The sequence below is a fragment of the Cervus canadensis genome, chromosome 13 (assembly GCF_019320065.1).
Source record: "Cervus canadensis isolate Bull #8, Minnesota chromosome 13, ASM1932006v1, whole genome shotgun sequence".
NCBI lineage: Eukaryota > Metazoa > Chordata > Mammalia > Artiodactyla > Cervidae > Cervus > Cervus canadensis.
The window spans coordinates 41,765,723-41,783,183 of NC_057398.1; the positions used below are offsets into that span (position 1 = coordinate 41,765,723).

A 17,461-nucleotide genomic window follows, 5' to 3' on the forward strand; every position below is an offset into this window, starting at 1 on the left:
TCAATTCTTCGGTGCTCAGCCTTCTTTATGGTCCAACTCTCACATCCATACATGACTACTGGAAAAACCATAGCTTTGACTAGATGGACCTTTGCTGGCAAAGTAATGTCTCTGCTTTTTAATACACTGTGTAGGCTTGTCATAGCTTTTCTTCCACGGAGCAAGCATCTTTTAATTTCATGGCTTCAGTCACCATCTGCAGTGATTTTGGAGCCCAAGAAAATAACATCTGTCACTGTTTCCATTGTTTCCCCTTCTATTTGCCGTTAAGTGATAGGACCAGATGCCATGATCTTCGTTTTTTTTAATGTTGAGTTTTAAACCAGCTTTTTCACTCTCCGCTTTCACTTTCATCAAGAGGCTCTTTAGTTTCTCTTCGCCTTCTGCCATAAGGGTGAAGTCATCTGCATATCTGAGGTTATTGATGTTTCTCCCAGCAAACTTGATTCTAGCTTGTGCTTCATGCAGCCTGGCATTTTTCATGATGGGCTCTGCATATAAGTTAAATAAGCAGGGTGGCAATATACAGCCTTGACATATTCCTTTCCCAAGTTGGAAGCAGTCCATTGTTCCAGGTCTGGTTCTAACTCTTGCTTCTTGACCTGCATTCAGGTTTCTCAGGAGGCAGGAAAGGCAGGCTAGTATTCCCATTTCTTTGAGAATTTTCCACAGTTTGTTGTGATCCACAGTCAAAGGCTTTAGCGTAGTCAATGAAGCAGAAGTAGATCGTCATTACTTAGAGCACCTCAAAAAAGGTGTGTTACATAACTGCTCTAAAAGGTTTCATATAATTTAATAACCTTAATGTATATAATGCTCTACAGTTTACAAAATGTTTGGTATATATCATCTGTCTTCTCTTTGTTCTCTGGCTATTTAAACATTACATGAAAGTATTTGATTCCTTGTTGCTATCTTTGAACCAGTGAGGTAAAGTAGAAGCCTGAGAAGGACACTGCTGAATTTATTTGAATACATGATTTCAATCAACAATGCATAATTCCTTTCCAATATTTCTATAAAAGAATTATTAATTTTGGATACAGAATACTGAGAAACAGATAGTTCCAAAGAAGCTAAAGTGCTTGTATTAAAGATTTAAGATATAATTTAACTTCTATACTTCATTCTAATGAAGAATGATTACTCATACATTAGAGTTACCTAAATTTTGTCAAGTCATTAAAGGGCAGTGTACAAGGTGTAGTTTATTGAATGAATTGCAGTGTCTTAGAATTACTAGAAATTAAGTTCAGAAGTATAAATTTACCATTTTGTATTCACATAGCATCAGGCTTATTTATTACTAAACTTATTGTATTCTAGGCTTATGAAATTTCTTAAACTAGCTATATTCTGGGTTCATGAAATTTCTGGCTGAATCTTTAAACTCAGTTTGTTTTTTTTTAGTATCATCTCTGTTTGATGAAATCCCTGTTTGTAGCTTCCTGTATTCCATTTATCCTTTTTACTCATTTTTCCCTTTGAAGACAATGAGAACTCTGAATCAAAATGAAGATGTTGAGAATTTAACAGTAGTTTTTCATTTAATTTCTTCCTCATCTGGTTCACCTCACTAGATCATGTTTCATGTAATATAAACTTTTAAAGTATAATTCAGGTATTTTTATTTGTTTGTATTTTTATCTGAGTGTGATATTTCTGAGTGTTAGAATCTTTTATTCTCTGGCATGCTGGATATCTTTGTATTCATTTTCAATGTGTGGTATACATTTTATTTTGACATTTTACTTTGCTTTGTTCCTCTAAAATTGGCAGATTTCATAAAACCTGATCTGCGATTATTTGGTTTTAATTGAACAGAGAAACTTGTTGATTTTTGCAGAATTAACCTTGTTAACTTTAGCCTAACCTTAACAGAGTCTTGGATTGATAGAAAATAATTCTTTTAGCTGCTTAACTCTCAATCTGTGGTGTCTTGGCATTCCCGTAATTTTTTCGTAACTTTTTTGTGTTTAGCTGGTCTTTTGTTTATGGGATTTTCAGCTTTTAGAGGGCACAGAAACTAGACTAAATATTACACACATTTACGCTTCCTCATGAGTATTTTAACTTTCCTAAAGTAAAAAGGTAAATACCAAAGGTATGATTAACAGTTCAACAGCTAAATACCAATACAAGTCTTCAGTATACGGTATACAGCAAATAGTGAAAGTCACTCAGTCATGTCTGACTCTTTGTGACCCCATGGATCACAGTCCGTGGAATTCTCCAGGCCAGAATACTGAAGTGGGTAGCCTTTCCCGTCTCCAGGGGATCTCTCAACCCAGGGATCGAACCCACGTCTCCTGCATTGCAGGTGGATTGTTTACCAGCTGAGCCCCAAGGGAAGCCTATATATCCATATTGCAAATGGATAGTGTTATGGAAATACAAATTATTTTTACTTATTCATTTGCAAGCTCTATTAATTTTACCATATAATTGATTTTTAATACCCTTACTCTTAAACAGATTTTATCATTAATTCCCAACTGTCTGTTGATACTCAAATCAGTTACAGCTCTTCCTCCCTCCCTTCCCAAATAGGACTTTCTAACCTCTGCAGAACACAGTAATCCATCTATAGCTTTTTCACCTCCAGCACTCATTTGGCACATAAATCTCTTCCTGTTATATAATCATTTATTAATAAAATATATTATTTATTTGCATCTTAAGTGTCTATTTTATATTTCACTTAACATAAAACTCCTGAAAACAGAAATTGTGTATTGTAATTTTTTCCACAGGACCTAGCAAATGGTAAGTGTTGCATGTGGTAAGTGTAAAATGATAATCTCATTACTAAATAGCTTGCTTACTGTGTGCCAAATTTATAAACAATGTTGTGGATACAACCTAGCCAACATTTACCTAGAGGTCACTTGCCAACTTGGAATACTTGAAACTTTAGAAAGCCTCAGAGCTTTTCAACCAGTAATTACAAGAGCCATATAGGACAGCCCTGAAGCCCTGAGATCTTTTTTCCTCAGATTCTTCTTCTTCTTAACTTATTAATAATTCTATCAAAAATAGGTTATCTGAATTCTTTGATTGGAGCAAATGGGAAAGCAGTATCACTCTAAAATCAGCAAGAAGTAATAATAAATTCTTAGGTTTAGGAAAAGGAGCACTTTATAAGCAAAGAAATAAGTACTCAAAAAGCATGGTAGTGTAACCACTTAGTATAGGTAGCCCAATATACCTAATAACCTAGGGCATTACTATATAATGACTGATGCTTATAATGAAGATTGAGTTATCAAGAAGTTTTTAAATTATCTTCAGTATACACAGTGAATGTAAAATGTATTTACAAGGGTTTCTAACCAAAGTGTGTGTGTCTGTGTGAAGCATTGCTTATATAAAAATTCACTTATTTGAAATATATCATTCCCTAATCATGCTACACAAATGAAGCTGCCCAGATATAAAAGGTGGAATATATTAGAGTGTTGCACTTTACCAAAACCATGCTATTTAATGTCTGTTCTATTTCCTTACTCATTCTCTTTCTTAGCCTGAAAGGCTTATTGTTCCTCTCTATCCTTTCTCACCCCCATCTTTTGTTGTCTTTTCCACAAAACTATAAGCTCCTTGAAGGCAGAGATCATGTCTTATTCATCTGTGTAATAAAATAGTACTGCAACATAGGTAGGTTTAGTCGCTCAGTCGTGTCTGACTCTTTGCAACTCCATGGACTGTAGCTTGCCACGCTCCTCTGTCCATGGAATTTTCTAGGCAAGAATACTGGGGGGGGTTGCTATTTCTTTCTCCAGGGGATCTTCCCTATCCAAGATGGAACCTGAGTGTCCTGCATTGCAGGCAGCCTCTTCACCGACTGAGTCACCAGGGAAGCCACTGCGACATAGTGGATGCTTAATAAATGTACAGAGCACTTAAGTATGTATGCTCTTCATTCATGCTCTCAGAACTGAACATCATACTAACATTTTTTCTTCTGGATTAAATGTACAGGTTATTTTCTATTGTGTTACTTAATATAATAGTTTCCTTTTTATTCCCTACAAAGATGTTTCATTAGTTACTGTTTTCTTTCTAGATGGACTAGTTGCCTCTGAAGGAGCCATGAGTCCAGATTTCTTCAATGATTATCACCTTCAAAATGGAGATGCAGTGGGGCAGCATTCATTTGCTGGCAGGTAAACAGTCTTCCAAGAAAGATCTAGTATATGGTGTTTCCCTTGATTTTAAAAAGCTAAAATTCTCTCATCACTTCCCATTTTTCTTTTTCCATTAAAGAGTAAAAAAAATCCTGAATATTTTCAAGAACATGCTTATTTGATTATAAATTAACTTACAAAGTCACATTTTTCTATGTAAAAAATGGAGATATTATAGTTCTAAGAAAAAAATATATATATATTTTTTTTTTCCTTAGTTTGGAAAATATAGGCTGTCTGTTGAAATGGGCAGTACTTTTGACAAATTAATGATGCAGGTTATTTCATGTTTTCCAAATCCAATAAAATATAAAATAAGAACACAATACATGCATTTTAACAATTATTCAGACACCACTGTTTTTTAAAAGTTGATGCTCTGATTAAATTAAGGACTTTTCCTCCTTGCATGGCATTCAAATAAAATATTTAAGGAAAAAACCTGACATGCCAGCACTGTTGTACAATTATAATAAAGTTTCCCCCAACATATATTCTGCTTCATTACTGGTCTCATAGATTTTTAAAATCTTGCCAGAAACTGTAAATAATAGTTTTCCCTTCGTATCATTACTAAGATATGATACTTTAATTTAGGATGACATTGCAATTTCACATTAAAATGGTCCAAAGAATAGGTGTAGTCTTTTTATGCTTAAGACTATTTTTTTCTTTAAATTATTGATTTAATTTTCTCTTCTAAAATTATAAATTTTATTAACATAAGTATTTCTGTTTGGAGAATAAGAATACAGTTGTGTGTTTAAGAACATAGTTGCATGTTCACCTGAAACTATCACAACATTGTTAACTGGCGATACCCCAATGCAAAATGTTTTTGGTGTTAAAAAAAATTTAAAAATTAAATTAAAAAAATTTTTTTTAATACAGTTGTGACCAATGTGTAATAACTCTTGAATCACTTTATATTAGCCATTTTAATTCAGTAGTAAAATTCTTAAAATAGCAGTTACTCTTACTGCATGTAATTCACAGTGATATGTTCTGCTTTAGTCTATTCTATTTTTGAAATGCAGATTGCAACCCACTATATTGGTTTCACAATTCACTGATGGTCATGACAAAATTTAAAAGCATAGTGGAAAATACAGGAGTATTTTATGAAATGTAGTATCCTTATATGTAGTTCAGTAGCCTTTAGTGAACTTTAAATAAATAAATAATACTTTAGAAATTGTTTCATTGGTGCACTGGATTGTCATGGTGAGAAACTACTTGCCTTAGGTAAAAAAAATTAAACATGATTAAATACCAGAAAGCATATGGCTTTTGACTACTTCTGATGTCTCTGTCTGTATTAGTTATAATTAGAGATTCTATTTAATTATTATAACTAATATATTCCATTTTGTGACAATTCACTGTACAAATGTTTTCTGAAACATAATTAGAAAAGGATGAAATTATTTTGCTATATAATCCTAAAGTTTATATTGAAGATTTTTGCTGATAGCATGTAAGATTAATTTTTCTGCCATTTATGTTTCACTATGAACAAAACTTTGCTTTTGTGTCCCCTGCATATACTTCCAGCTTAAAAAAAGCAAACTAACCATGCATTACTTATTTGAGAAAGACAATGTTTTGTATAGTTAAGTGATTTTTAAGAACCTGATTGTATGTTTTGAGAGATGGCTACACTCACTGACTAAATTTTGTACTGTGTCCACAAAGATTTCAGAACTTCATTCCTCAGTTCTGTTAACAAGCTTCTATTTACAAAAAGACTGGGAAAATTCTCTTACTTTTGCACCTTTAGTTCTTTTTTAAGATTAAAAAAACGTAAGTAGCTTCTTTCACATCATAAAAGACATGTGACGGTAACGTTGGCTTAAAGGATTAGTTAATAAAACTTCATGTAGACTATATATTTTTTCAAATCAAAAACATGGTATACTTATTTATTATAATCATTTTGAATTGAGATTGTTTGCCCTTTAAAAAGAACTTCCCCCGAGAAAGTTAAGTCTTTCATCTCTTGTCTTTTTTAATTTTTCAGGCCTTAAATATAGTAACTGTATCATTTTCTCTTTATATTTCCAGAAGAAATAATTTACATTGAATTTCCTTAGTTTTTTTTGTAGGTAACAGATCAAAGGGGACTCTAAATTTTATCAACAAGATACAAAGAAACCTTATAATATTATAGCCAAAAACTCAAATAGTTGTTCTTTGCTACCTTGTTTTATTGATCCTCTGTAGAATCATTTACTCTTCCTGTTACGCAATTATTTTTGGTTGGTTAGGATTGTCTTCTAATAGGATTCCTATGTTGTTCTTTGTAGTAACTATGGATTTAGTCTTAGTTTTTTAATTCTACAAATATTTTATTTTAAATTGCTCCACAATTATTCACATATTTTGACATGATAATTTTGATGCATAATGTCCCAGATGTGAAATTTTAAACTAATGGCTACCTTTAGGTTTCTGAGATCCAATAGGTAAATATAAAACCTATTAGATCAAATATCATTGACTTAAAATAATATTTTTGAAATATTTCATTTTAATTGATTTTAAGCAAAGTGGGATTTAAAAAAAATGTAAATGAAGATGTTGAACTCTTATTCTTCATCTCTACTGTTAAAATGAGAATAAACAGACTTAATGAACAACATGAAGAATTTGGGTTAATTATGAAAGAAAAATGTCTTGATTAAATTTTAAATATTGAAAAAGCTGATTTTAAGAACAAGAGATGTTATCTATTTTGAGAGGCTTTTTTTTCCTTTAAATGAGGAAAATTGTTTACATGACTTAAAAATTCATTCCCTGTTCATCATATGTCTTTGATTAACAAGCAATGTCAAGTTAATTGGAATAGTAATAATTTTTAAAATAATATATAAAATGTGAATGTTTATAATTACAAATGTTTTTAATGATTTGAGAACATGAAAGAGTATGACAGTGCCAAGTGGCATGCTATTCAGCCAGTACTCATGACTTTTCAGTCTTTGTGGGTTTTTAACATGACAGTTTCAGTGGGTTCAGATGAAGTATATGATCCCAAATTTCTGCAAGGTAAAGAATAAATTTCTAATTTGTATAAGAGGTTTTTTTTAATTGTTCAGAAAAAAATTCTTTAATTTCTTTCTAAAATGACCACATTTCATAATGTGACAAATCTGTTAAAATGGGGAAACTGAGTCAAATTTAGAGAATGATTTAAACAGTTCAAATTGTATGTTTCTTAAAATCCAAGTCAGGGTGCCCTTCTTAATATGAATGTCTACATTTGTGTAATATGGCAAGGCCGTTTAATTGGAAACCAGTGAAAATTGTTAAGTGCGTACATCCTGTTCTTCAGGAGGCACTGGGTGTTTGATAAAATACATACTGGCAGCTCGTGAATCCTGGATTTTAGACATGTGTCACTATCAGTTTGAACCTCTTGCTACCAGAATTTCCCAACATTTAGGGGGTAATGCAAAATATATTAGGGCTCCAAGGCATTAGCTATTGAGTTGCCATTCCCAGAGGGTCAGATGTAAATCTTGCACTCCCAAAACCTGAACTGGTATTAGAAAGTAAATTGGAACTTGCTATTGAAGCTAATTAAAAATAATAGGAGTAAGACTGGCTTTTTTTCTCCCTTATATACAATGTATCTGTACCATATTTTTGAATCGTTTTTTTTTTATAACTCTTACTTTTCAAGACTAACAAGAACCTCATGTTGAGAATTTTTAAACTGTTTCCAGCTTTTACAAATCAGTTTTTGTTGCAGTAAAAATGGTCCATTTTTCTTTTATAGGAATCCAATTTTCGTAAACTGGAAAAAAATTTCAGGGACTGCTTGGATTTCCTTGGGGCTTTGAAAAATATTTTTCAGAGGGCCTGGAGTTCTTTGTGGTTGGCACAATGATGTCACTTACTGATGGTTTCACTAAAGTCAGAAATGAACTAGATGTGTGAATTATCTGAGCCATCTGATTCTCACACTTTCATTTTCTCTGTGTGTGCCTGCCTCTTTTTTCTTCTTTCTTAAAATACTTGGCCATTAACTTTTCTGTTCATTATATATATATATATATATATGTTTCACATATATATATATTTTATTGTTTTCTCTAATTTATTTTCTTTAAAACATTAAATCGTTGTTGAAATGTTAGTCATTTGCACAATTTTAAATGTTAGTCAGTTGTACAATTTTAAAAAGTACTAGATAGGACTAACACATTATTTTGTTAATATATAAGTAGTTATCTTTTATCAAGATTTGTAAATGTATAATTTTTCCTTCATATGAAACTCTACATGTAAAATTTTGACTTATTCTTTAGCTATAAGATCACTTTCATTATACTCAACTATTTAACTCAGTTATTTCACTTGAGAAAAGCAACCTTAAAATTCATTATTCCCTGTCTAAAAGGCATTGTGTAGTAGTATTATTTTCTGCCCTTTGTATTATTCCTTGAATTACATATTAGGATATTATGTTAAAGCGGTTATTCAAAAGATAAATCAAATTATTGTCTATAATACAGCCTTTAATTTGGCAATTGAGAAATTATCATATATTGAGATAAAGTTAAATATGCTTATAAAATCCCTTATTTGATAAGTCCTCTATAAAGTTTTAATTGATAAACCAAACTCTTCCATTTGTTCTCCTAGTATAAGTTTTAGTGACCTTCATTACTGTGGCAGTAATATAGAAATTATATTGAAGGATCAAAAGAAAGTGAAAAGAACCTCATAGAAACATTTCCTTTGATAGATATTGAGACCAGCCATTTGCTCTGCAGTATTTTAAGAACTAAATGAATTATTATGAAATACTTATTAAATATTTTAAAGATAATCATTAAAATCACTGCTTTATTAAGTATGTAACTTTTTTGTTCCTAATTTCTTTCCCTATAACTTTTTCTCAGAGGAGAACATGCTTCATGAAGTCTTTAAAAAAACTTCTAACTTTAGTAGTTTTTCCAGTCATGGTGAATATAAATAAAGCAGCCAGTTTCCATTTTCACCTATCAGTTGCAAAATAATTTTTAATGCTAATATCCACACAGGGGAGCAAAGAGGTTCGTGATACACCTTTTGTGGGCATTTAAATGGACAAAACCTCAGTGAACTATATTTGGTAACAGAGAACAGAAGCCTAAAATTCCCTAACTCTGTAATTTCTTTTCTAAGAATTTATCCTCAGGATATAATCAGAGATAAAGACTGGATAAACAATTGTGTGTCAAAGAAAATAGATTCATTGAGTGTAGTGAGATCCACTTCCCTACTTGTGGAATAAATGTTATTTTTGTGAAGTTTTCTAATACTTGATCTTAGCTCTATCGAAGTTGGGATATTTGCAAGAGTTGTTTTTCAGCTTAAATGGAATTTTGTTAAATCATGATTAAAACATATATAGCAGAATCTAAACCATGATCTTGGGTAATAAGACAATATCCTGTTTACTTTTAAAAGTTACTCCTTTTCAGGGTGTATGATTTGATCTAAACATATCCAAGTCTGTGCAAATTTTTATATAATTATATTCAGTTGTCCAAATGACATTATTTTAGCATATATAAACGTGTTATTTCAGGCTCAGTAATAATTGCTATAGCTAACTATAACCAGTAGAAATAATTTTAAGTTGTTCCCATCTTTATTAACCAATCAGAAATGCATGGTAAAATTACTTGAAATGAATAAAACTATTCATAGGAAATAATACTGTGTGATAGGTAAAATTCCATCTAACGTAATGAAACGGTTTAATTAGTGGGATAGTGAAAACAGGAGACCGAGAGTGGCAATAGCTATGTGACAGTTCTGATGAGAGAAGCAAACCAATGCAAACAAATGGTTTCTTAAGTATGAGACGCTTGCTCTAACACAGTCTTTACATTAAATCACATTACATTTTTTTCTCTCTAAATACTCTCAACAATTATGCCAGTTATTTTTTTTTTTTAAATCTCAGAAGATGGGATGTCTTAGGCGCCTTCTAAGAGTTTCAAAGAATAAAATTTAAGGCACTTTTTTGTCTAAATCTTATTATACAAAGATTAATAACTTGCATGTAGCTAACATTTGGGCTTCCCTGGTGGCTCAGTGGTAAGGAATCCACCACAATCCCTAGGTCAGGAGGCTCTCCTGGAGACAGAAATGGCAACTCCAGTATTCTTGTCTAGGAAATCCCATGGACAGAGAAGCCTGGTGGGCTGCAGTCCATGAGGCTGCAGAAAGAGTTGGATACAACTTAGCAACTAAACTAAACAACAACAACAAAGCTAACATTTATTTCATTGTGTGTCTCATTTGATCATCAACAGTGTGTAAGGTATATAGGGCAAAGTAGTACTGGCCCTATTTTAACAAATGTAGAAATTAAGGCTCGGAAATTTTTAAGGCACTAGTCCAAAACCAGTTAGGTAATATAGTGAGGCCTTTAAGCTTGGTAAGAGTTAGCATTCTTAGTATTACACCACTACTGCCTCCAAATGGCAAGCAGATACGTTAGTCTAACAGTGAACTATGCTTTAGAGAGTTTGGAGTAAATGTTATTAAAATTCAGAGTAAGATATGTAGACTTTATTGTATAATACAGGATATTGTTTACTTATTTTGCATTAGTACACTGTATATGGTTTACTGAAAATTGGTGTTTAGATTACTTGGAGACAAATTGCTAAAGTTTATTAACACATCAAGTAACTAGTTCACTACCATTAACCTGTGTTAAGTAGTTCATTAAGTTCTCTACAGATTAATCCAGTTGAACAAAAAGTGAGGATGAAATGAGTGGGATAATCAGTTTATTTAGCTAATTAACCAATGTAAATGTTTATATACATGATGCTATTGTATTATGCCTATAAGTGAATCCTTACATATTAGTCTTAGTTGACTTCTTTGTTAAGCCTTTTTAATAGAGAAAACTTCTTTTTAACCATAAAAAAGGCAAAGGAATTCAATTCGGTTCTACTGCTTGGATACTAATGATTTGCATTTCCCAAGGAAAATTGAATTACGTTTTATTAGTAAATTGGGCCTATAACTTTTAAGGCCAGATTTTATTAGATTATCACACATCAGCATTAGCAAATTGTAAACTTTACTGAAATATAGAAATTCAAGCCAAAAATCAAGACTTATAATACTGGAAACCTGGGAAGATATTTTATCCTAGAAAAAAATTATATTGACTTGAAAAAAATATTTTAAATGATTTGCTTTCCTTTGGAAATTTAGAAGCAAGAGAAGTTGGTTGTAGAACTGCTCTCATCAAACTCCTGTTAATTTTCAGTCTGGTGATCTGAGCTTGGGTTTTGGAGGCATGTGTGTTAGCTGTGTGTAAAATCCAAAGATCCTCCCAAAGAAAACCAAATTTGTTGTCTCTTTATTGGGACTTTCATTTAGGAGAAGAATTTCAGTATAATTGAGTCTATAAATTTAATAAGTAATCTGAAGATGACTAGATCCTATAAAAATGTTAACACATCAAGTACCGTGTAGTTTTGTACCAGAAGAAATGACATGGGAGTTCATCCAGTCATGACTACGAACTTAATTATATCACCACCGTTTAAGTGTGATTATCCAGTGTTAAAGTTCATTCATTTTATATGTATTAATAGCATTTTTGTTGGCTGTACAGATATACAGAAATGAGTTATAAATTTTAAAAAGAAAGGAGAAAGTCCTTAAGCATGGATGACTGCTTTTATGATATATTTGACCAATAAAATGCTCTTATTTTCCGAAAAGATTAATGAGTTTTTTTAAGAGAATAGGATACACGTTACAATTACAAAGACTTGCTTATTCATAGTCTAATGAGAATTTTAAAATTATAAGCAACTTGGTTGATAAGCACTACCACCCCTCCAGAAAAATAAAAGAGAAAGGAAATGTAGAGCATGTCATCTTTTATTTCCCTTAAGTCTGGATCCAGTGAATCTGAGCTTACTCCTAAACTTAGGGGTCGATTTGTCTAGCCCATCTGTGTTTTGATTGATTTAACAGTGTGATTTAAGTGTTTATGATTAATTATTTTGAAAACCCCTGTATTAGAAACGTGAACCAAATGTTTTTTTCTTAAATAATTTTTTAAAATAGATGAAACCTAGAGCCTATAGGTTTTTTAGTGTAATATTAATTAATTCCCATATTCTCCATATTGCCCGTAGACCTTCCAGATGTGCTATTACAAATAGCTCACCCCTCACATATGAGCCATATGGTTCTGTAAACTGATTTGCACTTATTTTGAATAGGGATTGTACAGATTACAGATGAATTATTAAAGTAAATGTATATTGCCAAATAAATCTAAGGGCAAAATATTAAACTGTAGTAAATGAGAAAGGAATGTGCAAATGAAGACCTGCCTGTTTTAATAAGTGTAGTGGTTACCTTCTCAGTTTCAACCAAAAGAAAAGAATTTCTTTTTTTGTTTATTTGTTATTGTGTGTGTGTGTTTTTTTTAAAGTCTATAAAACTGCTTACAGAAGTATCTAAGACAAAAACAAGGAAATATAGTGTTCTGAACTCAACTGGTCCAAACCACTTGAGCTGCTATGACAGCTCATAAAACTGAGAGTAGTTTTTAACTGGGCTCTGTTTTACATTGCCAAAGTGAATTTTCCTTGCAGGAAGTAGCCAGAGGGTTTATTTGGTTTCCAGTCCAAGGCTTTGATCTTTCTGCACTGTCACATCTCGGGTTACATAGCCCTTTTTCACTGCAGTAAATCTGCAACCGTTAATGAGAATAAAATTTCCTCCTCCTTACTGATCGCATGCTGTTAAATGCCAAAACACAGCCAACTGCATATTTGCAGATTTCAGCTACAGTGTATGAAAACAGGGCAATCAGTTTAATCTTGTTGTCTTTGTAATTCATTTTATTGGTCGTTCTTCCTTTCTAAGTGACCTGTTTTATCAAGTAAGTGGTTGCAAGGCCAAACCTGGGAGAAAGATTTAGAATGTTAATAAGCTGAGAGGAGAAAGGTGTGCATGTGTTGGGGAGGCAGGGTGAGGGAGTGACTGCACATGCGTATGTACTACCATCAATGTTCAAATTAGGTCTAGTTTAATGCTCTTGAAAACTCAAACCTCTCCTCCTCAAAGAAGCTAGTTTTTTATTTCTTGGATTGTGTCATATATTCAGTTTCAACATAAATTTGCACTTAATGAGTTTATTTAATAAGTCAGAACATTATTTTTCACTTTTGCCTTCAGAGAAGATTTCATAGTATTTAAAGGATTTCAAAAACTTGACCTCTACATTGTAAGAACTATTCTTACATCATTTTTAAGTATCCACCAAACCATCTTACCATATGGGTCCTTACAAATACTGGAAATGCTATAAATATCTGTTGAATAAATCAGTGGAAATTCAAAATCACATTTAAGCAAGCTAAATCTTACACATTGTTAAATATATACATCTTCATAGTGAAGTACAATAAAGTCACATTTATTTTTTGCTACAATGAAACCTCCCAGTTGAAGCATTAATCATTTGATTCAGTTAATATATGTTGTTAAATTTATTTTTCACTTAAACTTATTATCTTTATTACTGTCTTATTTTCTAGTTGGTAGCTGGAACTTATCTCTGTCAAGAAATTCACTTTTAGAATGCCAATTTAGATGATGGGCATTGATAAATATATTTTATTAATAATACGTGTTTATATAGATCACATTATACATAAATATGAAATGTTCTAAAATATTTAAAAGAAATCTGCTTCTGGTTTCTCACCATTGAAGTCAGTTTCTGTTATAGCTGTTTGTTTTCACAAAATAAATTATTTCTATTTATCAGCAGTGTGTAATACCAGTTCATTGATTTATATAGCTATCATAAAAACAACAACTAAAAAATAGGTTGAAGCACAGAATAAGATTCTAAGATGGGGAAGTAGAGTCAGATCTTCTGATAAAACAGAGGACCCACTTTGGGTAAAGTGCCTGTTAGTTACCCCAATAAGAGGAGAAGGGTAAGAAAAAAGAATGGCTTGAAAATTTTAAGAGAAAGGGATGTACAGCACTACCCTTGCCTTTTCGGAAGATACTTGATCTAATGTGGAAATGTTGAACTTTAAAACTGTAGCTTGTGCGTTTAGAACTAGTGTTTCCAAATAAGCCTATCTGTATGCAGTTAGACTGTAACATGGAAGTTTGCATGTGGGGAGAAAAGTGATGGAAACTAAAGCAGAATTTTTAGACTCTGTATTTGAGGGTATTGGGGGCTGTTCAATAGTTTATTTCTTTGTTTTTCTGCTACTTTTAAATCTGCATCAGACAGTCCATAACCCATTCAAAATTCTAGACATGAAAGTTCACAGAAAATTCCTGCACAAAACAATTTTTTGAAGTTTTTGTTGGTCTTTAAAAAATGAAAGAAAAATCCTAAATGAGTGAAACTGCTCCGAAAAGTTCATTTCTGTAACATAAACCATCCAGTCCAATTTTAAATGAAATTGCTAGAATGGAACAGAAATGTGCAGGCTTCAATGCCATACAGACTTAGTCTTTATTCTAATTGTATTATTTAAAATGTTATTCTCTAAAGCTGTTTCAAATCTGCCTATAATTTGAGATATGCTGATTAATAATAATGTGGAATTTATTGAAATATATTTACTGAGTGCCAGACAGTATGCTAATTGCTGTTATTATATCCCTTCTCTAATTTGATCTTCACAACAACTCAGGGAAGGAGACATTAGGAAAACCAAAGCTTATTGAGTTAAGCAGCTTGCCCAAGGTTATCTCCTTACCTCCAGGTGTCTATTCTTATTTTTACTCCACCTCACTCTCTTCCCTCTATTACAGTGAAGAAAGGGCCTTTTTCTTCAAAGTCCAGTTGGTTCACTTTGCTTGGAACCCATCCCTTCTTGCCTTCCTGAGATCTTCTTTCATGTCATCATTCTTCTCACTTCTACTAAATCATTCCTGTCTGCATATAAACTCAGTATGGAATCTCCAAAGTTAAACTCTTTGCCCCAACATCACATTCCAGCCTCTCCCCATTTCTCATTTCTCTTCATACAGTACATCCAAAAGATGCCCATTCACTCTGCTGTTTCTCCAGTTTTGTCCAGAACACTCGTAAGCTTCAAATTGCCAGATCCATGGACCTTTCTCATCTTTAACTCTCAGCAGTGTTTGACACACATGTCCAGGCCCTGCTTTTTGAAACTGCCCCTTTTTCAGCTTTCAAAGTACCCTATTTTTTTTTTAACCTTCCTCCTAGGATCTTCTCCATTCCTTCCCAGTGTTCTCTGCTGGATATTCCACTTCCTTTTCACCATTAAATGCTGGTTACTGTAGAATTTCGACCCCGTTCTCTATCCCTATCATTTTGGGGAGTGCCTTCTCTAACTGCACCCACTACCTAAATAGAGGATTTGATCCAGATCCCATGTCATTAGATGTTAATACTATCTAAAGGCTTGTATTTTTATCTGATACCTCTCCTCTGAGCACCAGCTTTATTCCTCTATTTAACATACCCAATTGAATATTTAGTAAAATCATGAGACTTAACTTTTGGTTCCCCACATGCAAATAGGTGCCTGCTCTAATCTTCCACTTCAGCAAATGTCACCATCAACCAGTAGTTCAAGCCATGAACTTTGGAGTTTCCCCTGGTTCCTCCCTTTTCTTCACCATTACCAGTGCAAATCATCTTTAGGTCCTGTTGTTTTCATTACTAGACTGTCTCAAACTTGGCCTCTTCTTTGCATATCCACCCTTATTACCCTAGTCCATGCCACTATTATCTGTCACCTGAACCATTCAAAATAGCCTCCTGACTTCCCTGCTTCTATATTTGCCTTCTCTTGCAATCCATTTTTTTCCCAGAGTAACCATTGTGATCTTTTTAAAATGTAAATCAGATCATTTCAAATGCACAATGTGTAGTATTTATTAAATATATAATCAAGATGTATATATAATATTATGTGCTTGTAATACAAAGTTGTTGGTAGGAGCCTATGCTAAATAGGAAAATTTTTAGTAACCTACATAACATAAAAAACTGCCTTTTTAATTGCAGTGTTTTTTATACATAAAGGTGATTGCCTTCATTGTTATGATTGAGTTAAGAAAATCTTCGTGCACATGTCTTACACTACCACATATATACCTATACTGAAAAGTACCATCTATACTGAATGTAAGCTTTCTCTAGCTTTAAAAAAAGTTATTGTGAAAAGAAACTTGTAATGTCCCAGTATTACAAGTTTTATGTTAGTTTTCATTGTCAAATAGCCTATGTTTTGTAGAAACAAATTTTACCACATACTTAAAATGAATAAAAGGTTTTTTGATCTTGTTACTTTCTTATTATTGGGTCTTAACTAGTTGACCTGTTGATAATCACTTTATCAGAAGTACAGATTATATACTATTGGAGATTATTTTATTTCCAAAAGATACTTTTAATTTTTACTTAAAGTTTCTGTGATGATGAATGAAGATAACTTTATAGAGTATTAAATAAAAATACAATTGAAGTAAGAATGTACATTTAATGTTTTATTTTTAACATTTAAAATTTATTTTATTCAGTAACCTTTTTAATTTAGAAACACTTGGATGGGCTCAAGGGTTAGAAATCAGTAAGAAATGATCCCTTTCCCATTGAGAAGGATATATATAAAGTTCAGGGTTAAAATATAATTTTTTGTGATGACTTAAAGTATCCTATTTATTATTCTTTATTTCACTCTTTAAAAAGATTTTTAAAGGTAATAGTATTATCAGGCTTAGAAAAATAATTAAATAATTAATACTAAGTACAGTGGCAGTTTTTATATATCAGTGGTCTTCTACATGTTCCTGCCAACATTTATATTGTTCTCACACCTTGATTAAATGTGTGTGTGTGTCCCAGTGACATAAATGTCTTAAACATTTTTTATTTGTCCTTAATCTTTAGATGACACCAATTAATCATTAGAGAAGAATGCCATAATATCTTAAACACTTTTTTAAGAGCATGCTATTTGTTAATTTACCTCTGTTATGAAAGATTATACCTTTAACATTTTCTTCCAGAAGAAAAAAGATGATCTAATGACAATATTATATGTCAATAATATTTCAAAACCAGAAAAAATAAAAATTTTTAAAGATATTGTGATTAATTTTCTTAGATAAATAAGTAAACAGATTGATACTTTTGCATTTTAACCTAAACAGTGCAATATTTGGCAAAGAATCACATTATTATTAAAATACAACCTCCTGAGTTTTATAGGCTGTTTAAT

At 32.0% G+C, this 17,461-nt stretch overlaps 1 protein-coding gene across 1 annotated transcript in view; it reads left to right on the forward strand.

The window, feature by feature from the left end:
• KIFAP3 (kinesin associated protein 3) overlaps nt 1–17,461 on the forward strand; it is a 155,873-nt gene that overhangs the window by 123,516 nt on the left and 14,896 nt on the right. The window contains exon 19 of the mRNA XM_043484947.1: nt 4,067–4,166. Within this exon, the coding sequence (XP_043340882.1) occupies nt 4,067–4,166 (100 nt within the window). The remainder of the gene's footprint in view (nt 1–4,066; nt 4,167–17,461) is intronic.